The sequence below is a fragment of the Carassius carassius genome, chromosome 44 (assembly GCF_963082965.1).
Source record: "Carassius carassius chromosome 44, fCarCar2.1, whole genome shotgun sequence".
NCBI classification, from domain to species: Eukaryota; Metazoa; Chordata; class Actinopteri; order Cypriniformes; family Cyprinidae; genus Carassius; species Carassius carassius.
The window spans coordinates 5,945,634-5,959,581 of NC_081798.1; the positions used below are offsets into that span (position 1 = coordinate 5,945,634).

Genomic DNA, 13,948 nt, shown 5'->3' on the forward strand with positions numbered 1-13,948 from the left:
ATCACAAATACTCCCATCACAGTTTTTTTTCTAAACACTATTTAAAAAAATACAATTAAATGCATTTCTCAGTATCTGCTGTTAAAAGGTGAACTATATGGAGTACAAAGTAACATTTGCAGGACAAAATCCCCTGAGATTTTTATGTTTGCACGTTTACTTGATCCTTCAGAAATAATTCTATTATGCTGACTTGCTCCTCAAGAAACATTCATCAGTATTATCAATGTTGAAACAGTTGTGCTGCATTATATTTTTGTCAAAACCTTAATACATTTATTCATTTTTGCTTTGCATAAATGGAACCTTTAATACAAAACTGATGCCATATAATGTGATGTAAAGCATTTTCTCATGCTACTGTACGGCACTAATAGCTTCTTTCTAGAAAAACTACACCGTTTCTAAACTACTGAAAAATGTAGGTAGTCATATCACTGCTTCTAGTTAGCTACTCTCCAACTCTGCTCTGTGTATTAGATATTTATGAAGCTTCAGGAATCAGAAGTGGAGAATATGTTCCTATGTGACCTCCCTCCAGAGGGCTGTGTGGTCCTGAAGGAGAAAGTGAGACTGATGGCCTGAGGGATCTAGAGATCCAGCGATTTTGATAGAGGAAATGACCCTCACCACTCTCTCCTTCACTGCACAAAAACACAGGTCAATCATACTGACTCTGTCTTACTTCATCACAAAGCTAACATGACCTCTGATGTGAGTTCACACACAGCCTCTCTAACTCTCTTTCTGCCGTGCTGTGTGTACCAATAGTATTAAAAGAAAAAGAAACTGCATAATACTGCACCCATGTGCATAATTTTATTTATATTTTAAATAATTAAAGTATTAGGTACAGTATATACAAATATCAGATTAATTTATCCCTATGGTTGTGTATTTTATCCTTTTTATAGTTTTTGGTGGTCTTTCTCTCGGTTACATCAGATTTCTTGTGTCTCCATAATACTGTCCTGAAGCCTCACATCTGTGGAAAATACAAAATGTGCACAGGACCCATTTTTGTCATTATATGAACTATAGTCAAAGAGAGCCATGAAAGTCATAACATGGAATACCTCCCCTAGTGCAGCCCTCCCTACTTTCTATTGGGGTATTTTGTCTCGGGTGTCAAAGAAGACAAAGAAGAAAAATGGCTACCAGCATTCGCCCTCTTGCCTTCATAACTAAATCGCATACAGTATGACCGAAGGGACACATTTAAACCTCCTTCATCACCCAAACTACACTCTCTTGTCCTAAACCTTTAGGTAGTAGTGAAGAGATGAAGCGGCAGACAGTGTAGTCACATTTATCAAACGGATAATGGTTTGATATCAAAACACACCTAATATTTAGCAAAATCAGAGACTTTTCCCAATGAAACCCATTCACAATTGGCCACAAGAGACAGGTTAACATCAGGTATAAACGGTTACGTGTCTGTGCTGATCATATGTGAATGGATCACACAAGATGAATAGTGAAGGGATGTCCCATACTCAGAGTTTGAACTCTGCATTTAACACATCCAAGTGCATGCACACATTTAGACCAAAATAATCATTTGGTTTTAGCCAGGTTTCAGTCAAGCAGAGTACATCAAAACTATTTTCTGTGATCATTTCATTTACAATAACTGCTTTGGGTGTGAGTGATCTAATATTTATGAGCCCAAACTTTAAAAATTGTTTTTGTTCATTTACTTTACATTTTTCTGGTTTAATTACGATAAGATTTTTTCTAGATCCTACATTATATTTTGACCTCACTATTCGGGGAACAGACACAGTCTTAATAGTTTTTACAGCACAAGTACTTTTATCATTTAAGCGGGTGGAACAAAACTCATCATAATAGTTATTAGAGAATTGTCTTACTAGTCACATGGAGCGAAGTGTCCTGGAGATGTTGTCAATTGTTGTACAATTGTTTTTTGAGTTAAAAATAGTCAATGAAAAGAATATAGTGACGTAGCTCAAACGCAGTACAGCCGCCAACAACAAACAGGAAGTTTGTTGAAATGATCACAGAAAATAGTTTTGATGTACTCTGCTTGACTGAAACCTGGCTAAAACCAAATGATTATTTTGGTCTAAATGAGTCTACTCCACCAAACTACTGTTATAAGCATGAGCCCCGTCAGACTGGTCGTGGAGGAGGTGTTGCAACAATATATAGTGATATTCTCAATGTTACCCAGAAAACAGGATACAGGTTTAACTCTTTTGAAATACTTCTGCTAAATGTTACACTGTCAGACATGCAAAAGAAATCTAATGTATCTCTTTCTCTGGCTACTGTGTATAGACCACCAGGGCCGTATACAGAATTCCTAAAAGAATTTGCAGATTTCCTCTCAGACCTTCTAGTTACAGTTGATAAGGCGCTAATCATGGGAGATTTTAATATTCACGTTGATAATGCAAATGATACATTAGGACTTGCGTTTACTGACCTAATAAACTCCTTTGGAGTCAAGCAAAATGTCACCGGGCCCACTCATCGTTTTAATCATACACTAGATCTAATTATATCGCATGGAATCGATCTTACTGCTATAGATATTGTACCCCAATGTGATGATATTACAGACCATTTCCTTGTATCGTGCATGCTGCGTATAACTGATATTAACTATATGTCTCAGCGTTACCGTCTGGGTAGAACTATTGTTCCAGCCACCAAAGACAGATTCGCAAATAACCTGCCTGATCTATCTCAACTGCTATTTGTACCCAAAAATACACATGAATTAGACGAAATTACTGACAACATGGGCACTATTTTCTCTAATACATTAGAAGCTGTTGCCCCCATCAAATTGAAAAAGGTTAGAGAAAAACGTACTGTGCCATGGTATAACAGTAATACTCACTCTCTCAAGAAAGTAACTCGTAGTCTTGAACGCAAATGGAGAAAAACTAACTTGGAAGTTTTTAAAATTGCATGGAAAAACAGTATGTCCAGCTATAGACAGGCTCTAAAAACTGCTAGGGCAGAGCATATCCACAAACTCATTGAAAATAACCAAAACAATCCAAGGTTTTTATTTAGCACAGTGGCTAAATTAACAAATTACCAGACGCCACCTGATTCAAATATTCCACCAACGTTAAATAGTAATGACTTTATGAATTTCTTCACTGATAAAATAGATAACATTAGAAATACAATAGCGAATGTAGATTCTACAGCGTCTAACACTTCAGTTTCATCCATCGCACCCAAAGATAAACTGCAGTGCTTTACAAATATAGGACAGGAAGAGCTAAATAAACTTATCACTGTATCTAAACCAACAACATGTTTATTAGATCCTGTACCCACTAAATTACTAAAAGAGCTGTTACCTGTAGCCGAAGAACCGCTTCTCAATATCATTAACTCGTCGTTATCTTTAGGTCATGTCCCAAAACCATTCAAGCTGGCGGTTATCAAGCCTCTTATTAAGAAACCAAAACTAGATCCTAGTGTACTGGCAAATTATAGGCCTATTTCAAATCTTCCATTTATGTCTAAAATTTTAGAAAAAGTTGTGTCTGCTCAATTGAGCACCTTCCTGCATAAAAATGATCTGTATGAAGAATTTCAGTCAGGTTTTAGGCCCCACCATAGCACAGAAACTGCACTTGTTAAAATTACAAATGACCTGCTTCTTGCGTCAGATCAAGGCTGCATCTCATTTCTAGTCTTACTTGATCTTAGTGCTGCGTTCGACACCATAGATCATGACATACTCATAGATCGATTACAAAACTATACAGGTATTCAAGGGCAGGCTCTAAGATGGTTTAGATCCTACCTGTCCGATCGCTACCATTTTGTTTACTTAAATGGAGAGTCATCTCATTTATCATCAGTAAAATATGGAGTGCCACAAGGATCCGTCCTAGGTCCCCTTCTATTTTCAATATACATGTTGCCCCTTGGTAATATTATTAGAAAATACGGAATAAGCTTCCACTGTTATGCTGATGATACTCAGCTATATATTTCAACGAGACCAGATGAAACTTCCCAATTATCTAAGCTAACAGAGTGTGTTAAAAATGTAAAAGATTGGATGACAAATAATTTTCTCCAATTAAATTCGGATAAGACAGAGATATTAATTATTGGACCAAAAAACAGTACACAGAATCTTGTAGATTACAATCTGCAACTAGACGGATGTACTGTTACTTCCTCTACAGTCAGAAATCTGGGTGTTATATTAGACAGCAATTTGTCTTTTGAAAATCATATTTCCAATGTTACAAAAACTGCATTCTTCCATCTTAGAAACATTGCCAAGCTACGAAACATGTTATCTGTTTCTGATGCAGAAAAGCTAGTTCATGCATTCATGACCTCTAGACTGGACTATTGTAATGCACTTCTAGGTGGTTGTCCTGCTTCGTCAATAAACAAGCTACAGGTAGTCCAAAATGCAGCAGCTAGAGTCCTTACCAGGTCAAGAAAATATGATCATATTACCCCAATTTTACAGTCTCTGCACTGGCTACCTATTAAGTTCCGTATCTGTTACAAATTATCATTACTTACCTATAAGGCCCTAAATGGTTTAGCTCCTGCGTACCTAACTAGCCTTCTACCACGCTACAACCCATCACGCACCCTAAGGTCACAAAACGCTGGACTTTTGGTAGTTCCTAGGATAGCAAAGTCCACTAAAGGAGGTAGAGCTTTTTCACATTTGGCTCCCAAACTCTGGAATAGCCTTCCTGATAATGTTCGGGGTTCAGACACAGTCTCTCTGTTTAAATCTAGATTAAAAACGCATCTCTTTCGCCAAGCATTCGAATAATGTATCTCTTAAATTGTGAGTGTAGTTGCATCTGCATTTTTATTCTTTAGCTTGGGTTAAACTAATTTTACTTTGTTGGATCAGCAGCTATGCTAATGATGTCTCTATCTTGTTTCTATGTTTTGCCACGGGATTTACATCCCGTGGTAACTAGGATTTACACAAGCTCCAGTCTGAATCCAGAACACCTGAGAAGAGATGATGCTGACCCTCAGAGGACCCCAGATGATGCTAACCTTGAATCAACAAACAGAACTAACAATTATTGCTACATGTGTGACTGCATCATATAATTACTATTAATTAATAATATTGATAGTTCATCATCTAGCTGACTACGTCTTGTATTATTATTATTATTTTTATTTTTCTAAAATCCTGTCAAACGTGCACAAACTACTAGCTACTACTAAATATTGTAGAAACATAATTTTCTGTAAAGTTGCTTTGTAACGATTTGTATTGTAAAAAGCGCTATACAAATAAACTTGAATTGAATTGAATTGAATGCACACAGCAGTGAACATGCACACACACACACACACACACACACACACAGACACCGTGAACATGCACCCGAAGCAGTGGGCAGCCAATGCTGTGGCGCCCGGGAGGCAGAGTCAAGGGTCTCACCTCAGTCATGGTATTGAAGGTGGAAAGATCACTGGTTATTCACATCCCCCACCTACAATTCCTGCCGGATCAGAGACTCAAACCCATGACCTTCGGGTTACAAGTCCGACTCTCTATCCATTAGGCCATGACTGCCCTTAAAGCGCCCTCCATCACTGGGTGGGCTAATAATACCAGGTGGATGATAATACCAGTGTAAATTGGGCCATTTTAATGTGCTTAAACTATACTACACTACTGTCTATGCGCTTTTTATTTCGCACACCCTCATAATATTTTTATCACAGGCTCATTAGAACTATATGACTCTGCCTAAATTTCTGCAAGAACCACAACTCATGTTTCATGAGACTTGTACCCGAGCGCTTCACATCACAGTGCTGTACCAGGTGAGCTACTAAGCAAGCTTTCTATGTTAGAAAATGCACAAATAGTGAATTATGTGGTTCAGACATTAAAGGGGTCGTATTATGCTCTTTTACAAAGTCTTGATTTTGTTTTGGGTGTGTACTAGAACAGGCTCTCATTCTAGGTTGTTCGAAAACACATTATTTTTCACATATTTTACATTATTACAATACCTCTCTCCCCAGTCTGGCACGAACGGCTTGAATAGTTCCTGTATTAAATGAAGGACTGCCTTCTGGAATACGAGATGTGCTGTGAATGGTTAGCTGGGCCAGTGTGTGTTGTGAATGACAGCACTCTGCGCCTGGTTGGGAAATGTTGGCTGCTGCTAGCTTCAGTTTAAATTTTGCGTCAAAATCAAATCAATTTGACCGTGAGTTAAACCCGGTTGATTGTAACCACTCTAAACTTGTCTGTCTTGAGAACACTAGCACGTCTCCGACATAGTACTAACACTCCTTGTCTCTCTAGTGCAGCTCAACCAGGTCTCATCCCATCCGCAGATCTTTGTGATGTCACAAATCCCGGAAAATATGCGTTGTAGTCCACGTTGTAGTGTTTCGTTGTAGTTTTTGAAAAGTAATTTCTGTTAAATAAATCCTTTTGAATTGAATTTGAGCTTTGTAACTTTGCAGATCTTTTTTATGCTCAAACAGCAACATTACAGACTAACTAAAGTTGAAAAAGTGAAAAAGCATAATAGCACCCTATTAAAATGTATTACTTAACAAATCGTGTATTATAGTAAACATGTTTTGAGGTTGTAACATAGTATTTTGAAAGGAGGAATTGCTCTAGAATGCCTTTGTTCATTGATAATCTGCAACACATGAAAAGCACTTACCCTCCACACAAGAAGGCTGTGCACGTGTCGTACCGGCCACCTGACCAGGGAAGCAGGAGCACTTGACGGTTTGTGAACGTTCCTCTATCTTGTTCTTATTGCAGCACCGGTGGATGGCCACCACCTCACAGGTTCCCTGTTTCACCTGGTACGAAGCTGCAGAAAAGAAAAAAAGGTCTACCTTACTTTTCCCTATGAAGCAGGTCATAAAAATAAGTTTTGTTCAGAGCAAATATCAACACATGCAGCTCTACTCTTCCCCAGCTAGAGAAATTGCAACATTATATAAAGTCTGTTCTTTCAGTCAACAGAGCAAGACAGCAAGAGATCAACAGAGGAAATGCCAACTTTATTTGTGTATAGATGTAAATAAACAAAATTATGTAAAGGTTTGCTCATGGATTTAACCCTAATATTTAATAATAATAACCCACCCAATATAAGAAACAGCATCTATATTTAATGAGAGTAGCAGTATCTAACAAGCAGCTTAAGGGCTGCCAAGTCCAAGTCTTCACTCTTTTCCTTTCCCACTTCCCATAGCAGTGCATACATAATGAACACAGTGCTCTGTTTTTCTGTTCAGAGCGTAAATATATCTCTTGAGCACTGAATTTTTTTGTTTGTTTTCAGCCGGTCTAACATGAGTGCTCAATTACAACCAAGATGTGTCTCCAAGAATCTCGGGCTCCTCTATACAGTGAGGTGTGTGAATCGGCTGTGTGGTAATAATGCATAATGACATATTAGCACTGTAACAACAGGTGTCACCCTGTCAAGTAAACATGCACACACACACACACACACACACACAGACACCGTGAACATGCACCCGAAGCAGTGGGCAGCCAATGCTGTGGCGCCCGGGAGGCAGAGTCAAGGGTCTCACCTCAGTCATGGTATTGAAGGTGGAAAGATCACTGGTTATTCACATCCCCCACCTACAATTCCTGCCGGATCAGAGACTCAAACCCATGACCTTCGGGTTACAAGTCCGACTCTCTATCCATTAGGCCATGACTGCCCTTAAAGCGCCCTCCATCACTGGGTGGGCTAATAATACCAGGTGGATGATAATACCAGTGTAAATTGGGCCATTTTAATGTGCTTAAACTATACTACACTACTGTCTATGCGCTTTTTATTTCGCACACCCTCATAATATTTTTATCACAGGCTCATTAGAACTATATGACTCTGCCTAAATTTCTGCAAGAACCACAACTCATGTTTCATGAGACTTGTACCCGAGCGCTTCACATCACAGTGCTGTACCAGGTGAGCTACTAAGCAAGCTTTCTATGTTAGAAAATGCACAAATAGTGAATTATGTGGTTCAGACATTAAAGGGGTCGTATTATGCTCTTTTACAAAGTCTTGATTTTGTTTTGGGTGTGTACTAGAACAGGCTCTCATTCTAGGTTGTTCGAAAACACATTATTTTTCACATATTTTACATTATTACAATACCTCTCTCCCCAGTCTGGCACGAACGGCTTGAATAGTTCCTGTATTAAATGAAGGACTGCCTTCTGGAATACGAGATGTGCTGTGAATGGTTAGCTGGGCCAGTGTGTGTTGTGAATGACAGCACTCTGCGCCTGGTTGGGAAATGTTGGCTGAGGAAAATAACATATCCAAATGATTTAAATCACAATGTAGAGGAATTTATCAAATACCATTAGCATTTCTTAAATGCAAAAGTAATTAGTCAGTCTGTTTTAACTGATAAATGTAAAGGTGGCATAACCATCTGCCCTGCTGTCATGAGAGAGAACAAGCAGGTGACATGGATTTGATGTAAACATTTAGCTTTCTTCTCTTGGGACATTACTAACCAACTTTCATTACAAGACAGATTATGGGACCATTCACACAGAAATAATTTTTGTGTTTGAAAACATGAGACACAGTTCTAGAATTTTTTTTTTTTTTTTTTTTTTTTTTTTTTTTTTTGACTGTATTGTAACTTCAGTTTGATAAAGCTAGTCTAACACATATTTACATAGAAAAACTAATGAAAAGCAGCACAGTGGAACACAAACAACCTCTAAGGTCAGAAATGTGTCTGATATTTAAGAAAAGGAATGGAAGGACCAGCAATGTCTAAAAATACATTAAAACATATTCCAGTGACATATACCATATCTTTAATACACAACTGTAAGAAATGCAAAAGGTCATACTATATTTTGCCTCCTACAAAGTTCCCACTTACAAGTTCAGAAGTGTTCTATGTGATGTGATATGCTGGCAGTGTCTGAGGCAGGAAAAATGGGAAATATCATATTTCATCACCTTCTCTGCCCTTACTGACAAAACTTTTTAGTGCCAGTGTATGTGAGGATTTTTTAACAGACACACACATCAGTTTGATATGAAAAGGTGTCTGTGATACAGTATGTGATTTTGTATGTTATAATTGTTAACTAAACAAAAAAATTATAATATCAGATGAAAAACTTAAAAAAGATGAATGAAGTATAAAGAATGTGACCATTTTTCAATGTATTGTGTAACTCTCATGTGGCAACAGGGAATTATGGGAAGTGTAGTTATGAGAAGTACCAAAAACTGGCTTAAATATTTTATAAAGTAATGCAATAAAGTATATTGACTGATAAAAAAAAATCTTATTCTTTATAAATGTACTCTTTTATTTTTTGCTCTGAACATAAGCTGGACATGGTGGGTCTGCACACATACACACACAGAGCAACATGATGGTTTCCATTTCATCAGGCCGTGAACTCGTTCTCCCGCTATGATGTAGAGTTTGTTTGACAGCTTCCTCCTGGGAAAGGTGATGCTCCCCAGCTTAGAAAGAGGTCATTCTTTCTACTCTTCATTGTCTTTTCATTTCCTTCTGTACTCAACCCTCTACCTTCTTCCCCTGAGGCTCCACGTGTAGCCACATTACCCCATCACCCTGTCCTCTCTGCCCAACATGGACCCCGCCGACTGGGCTTTAATTAGAGAAAGCGTGTGGAGTCCAGGGGCCGAATGCTTACAGGGTGGATGTCCACGTGCGTGCCGCTCAAGAGCTCGACGCGCTCTGTCTCTGTCAGCCCCGACATCACCAGATAAACAACAGATAAGGGCAGATCTCTAACTGTGACTATGACTGACACCACGGGGCCTCGCGTCGGATCCTGCACGGGTATCGTAGAGATAATGAATGATGGATGGTTTGCTTCTGTATTCTGGAGATGAGGGGATGGGGGATCTTTTAGGAACAAGATGCACGTGTGAATTTTAGCTGAAAAACTGTCTGTGATGGCTGATTTTGTATCTGAACTATTTTTGATGATTGAAAAAAATATAATATAAATATTAGCTGAAAAACTAAAATGAAAATTTGAATTGGAAAATTCTAAAAATATAAAAACTAAAACTATACATTTTAAATATTAATAAAAAGATATAATCGTATATAAATAATAATAAAATAACACTGAATAATTCAAATACTGCAACAATTATTTTTTATTTTGTTAAATTCTTAAAAATAAAAGTTCCTCAGTGGCTCTTTGCAGCATTTCTTCACTGTGGGGATTTTGAGCTTTATTTATTATTTTGTGGAGGGAGAGATTTTACCAGTTTTTCTCGTAACGGTCATTCAGATCAGAGGTTTCTTTAAAGGTTATTTAAAGCTGTGATTCTCAAATGCTTTGAGTTGAGGACCCAGATTTTACATTGGACATTGAACGGTTACCCACACAAAATGCACTGTGACCAATGTGAACTTCATCTAGTCTGGCTCATACTTGCTTTTACTTTGTGCAACTTTGCTCTTGGTTTTCAAGCATGAGGGAATGTCCACTTCCATTAAATTAATTTGCACCAGAGTTTGAAAGGATACAACATCTGATGGCAAAAGATGTGAAGTTTTTAAACATAGAATTATCAGTGTTCTTGTATCACAAACAGTAGCATATGCAATGAAGCCAAAGTCATGGGTTCAACTCCCTGGGCCTACATGGACTGATCAAATGTATGCTTTGAATTAAATGCAAGGTGCTTTGAATAAAAACGTCTGCAAAATCTTCTGGTTTTTTTTTTTAAGAAATACTTTTATTTAAATTTTTTATTTAAATGTAAAAGTAAAGACATGTATGATGTTGCAAAAAAAATGCTGTTTTGTTGTTTTTTAAGCAGCACAACTGTTTTCAGCACTGATAATAAGAAATGTTTTTACAGTTTGCACATGTGCATGTGTGTGTGGGTTTGGTGCGCCTTGTTAGTGTGCAGAGAAGCAAGAGGTTGGAGGCTCAGTGCTCAGGCGAGGACATCCCCTCACCACCAAACCCCAAGAACAAAGGCCATACTGCCTTCTACTAGCATAATAGGGTCACGGGAGATAACTATGCACCAAGCACAACCCACTTCCTTCCTGAGTAGTTTGTATGCTCAGTCATATAACAGTCATCTACAGTTAAACAGGATTTAACAACATACTGTGCAGAGAAATCACACTTCACAATATCACTCGTGTCTTACACCTTCCTCACACACAGGCAGGCATCACATCTTGGATACTCATCTGACACATCTCTGGCCCTGAGGACTATACAGAAACCGAAAAAACAACAAAAATGAGTTCTGCAAGGTTCCGATTGCTTGTAAACGTGACATTAAGCTTATAATGACTGAACAGGCATGGAAATTGTGTGGTGCATGAACAGCTTAAATGTATCTGAATAAGCTTTTCTCTGTATCTGCCTCTTCTTACACACTTGGCAGCAGAAGTGATTTGTAAAATTCTCCGCCGCACCGTTAAGCACAGTGAGCAGACTCCGGGGATAATCGTGCGGTTTTTGCGCGGCTTCTCCTCCAGGACCACGATGCTGGAATTAACTGCTCGACATTCCACCATAGCCATCTTGTTCTGGATTTTAAAGCGCTGTTATGATGGTCTCAGAGTAATAAATCTCAGATCAGCCTGAAATCAAATAAGACTTCAAGCATGGCTAACTGTCTCTATCTCTGTGGCGGACGCATCTGGGTGTCGAGCTAAACGCCATTACCTTGAGCTGATGGGGCAGCCAGGCGATTGATATATTCTGACAGTGCGAGGCGGGTGAGCCTTTGTGTGATTTATCAAGAAGCATGTCTTTCTGCTGTCAATAACTGACTAGCGTGACAGCACCAAAAGGGCCGACAGTTTGTGACTCGGTTTGAGGGAATTTGGTAAATTGCGAGGAAAAAAAATGCACTAAGACTAGGACTGTCAATGTAATGTGTTATATAGTGAATTTAATTATATAAAATTTTTTGCTAGAAATAACATAATAACCTTGCCCTCTCTGACTCAAACGTAAAATCTTTTACAGAAGTGTATACAACTTTATTGAAACCACATTAATGTTATTCATGCATTTGGCTGTTTTTCTCTAGCAAATGCTGATATGCATTTAATTATAATTAATTACATCTAAACAACCTTAATTAACTGACATAAAGACTGGAACAGGGTAACTGTGACAATTAACAGGTCCCTCATTTCCACATGGGTCTATGTCTAATAAAAATTACTCTGCATGACTTCTTGTCAGACAGTGACAAAGACGGAAAAAAGCTGAGAAAAATGCATTTACAAAGTCTGTCTCTGTGCGACAGTTTGGCTTATAAAATTACAATTGTGTTTTATTTCAAAATTATACATGGCAGCATTTGCTGGACAAGATGATAACAATAGCAGAGCCGCTAATGTCTCAAGCACCTGCTAAAATATGAGATTCAGCCATCTAAAAGTCTTTTTATGTATTTATCTCCATCTTTATGTGTTTGATATCAGTTAAAGGTTAAAAGTTAAAAGTTATCTTTTTTGCACAGTAATGTGACCAAAACTCTTTTTTTATGTTCCTAAACATTCCATTTGTTTCCAGATGTTTGAATCCCAGTTGATTGATGTGAAGTCAATATGAGTTTGAGGTCATTTTTTGTTTTTTGAAAGAAGTCTCTTATACTCACAAAGGCTGCATTTATTTAATCAAAAACAGCTATATTGTGAAATATTATTACTAAATGTTTTCATTTATTTTAATATATTTTATATATATTTAATATATGTTATTTATTCCAAGGATGGCAAAGCTAAATTTTCAGCATCATTACTCCAGTCTTCATAAACCATTCTAATATGTTGATTTGCTGCTTACAGTAATACACATATGTTGAAAATAGTTGCACTTCTTACTATTTTTGTATAAACCTTTCTCTGGGATTCTTTGATGAATAAAAAGTAAAACATTTGCTACCGCACTGTGCAAAGATGTTTTCTTTCTAGTAGCTGTATTGTACTGTTTTCCATCTGTCCAGCCATACTGTTTTTTTTTAAAAAACACTGACTGGTTCAGTGTTAAATAAAGAACCATGCAGTTACAGACGAACGTCTACGTCCATGACAGAATTAAATGTGCAAGGTGACATAAAATGAAACTAACAAGCTTTCTAACAAGAACACCCGTAACGTACTGCCCGAGCCCGGCTGACATGTTCCACACACCTCCATTGCTCAGACCAGGTAATAGCTCCAGGTTAGCTGTTGTTTTTAATTGGATGTGTCAAATGTCATCACAGGCTTGAACAATGTTGCACGGACATTTGAACTGGTGTGTTTAATCTTTATGTCATGAGTGTAAGAACGGACAAACTGACACAGACCAAAGCACAGCTCACATAACACAAATGAGGTCTCAGAGTGGGTGGCCTTTGGCTGCAGGCGACTCACTTTGACACACTGTACTATATGGAGGCTGAAGCGATGTGTCGAAAATGGCAACGATTGGTCCGTGTAGGCATGGAGAATGTGTGTATACTCATTAAATGCAATGCACATTGGACTTTGTTGGCCTTTGGTGTTGGCTATATAAGGGCCTATTACAGCAGACAGGAACAAAGGCAGCTGCTCACACGCTATTGTCTCTATTTACCTGCAAGCATGGACAAGCATGGCAGGACACGCAAGACAAGAAAAAGTGGCTGTTAGTTATAGTGTCTGCTTTCAGTGTCAACTATCAGTCAATGGCCCTTGCCTCGTTTGGGTGAGATTCAGACCATCCATTCCCATTAGTGTTCATGTTTCCACGGGAGAAGTTTACAAATGACCCATTACTGCTTCTCATTCAGACACATGAGGGCTTATTCATGTACAAGCATTTATAGAGCTTCAGAGCCACCTATTGGCCACAAGTGACACTGCAATGAAGAACTCGCTTTTCTCAAGAGACAGGTAAGATGTGACAAAGCCTGTT

General features: G+C 38.1%; 1 protein-coding gene across 1 annotated transcript in view; it reads right to left on the reverse strand.

Annotated features, from left to right (window-relative positions):
- LOC132126319 (chemokine-like protein TAFA-4) overlaps positions 1–13,948 on the reverse strand; it is a 44,027-nt gene that overhangs the window by 11,596 nt on the left and 18,483 nt on the right. The window contains exon 4 of the mRNA XM_059537513.1: positions 6,693–6,848. Coding sequence (XP_059393496.1) covers positions 6,693–6,848 — 156 coding nt within the window. The remainder of the gene's footprint in view (positions 1–6,692; positions 6,849–13,948) is intronic.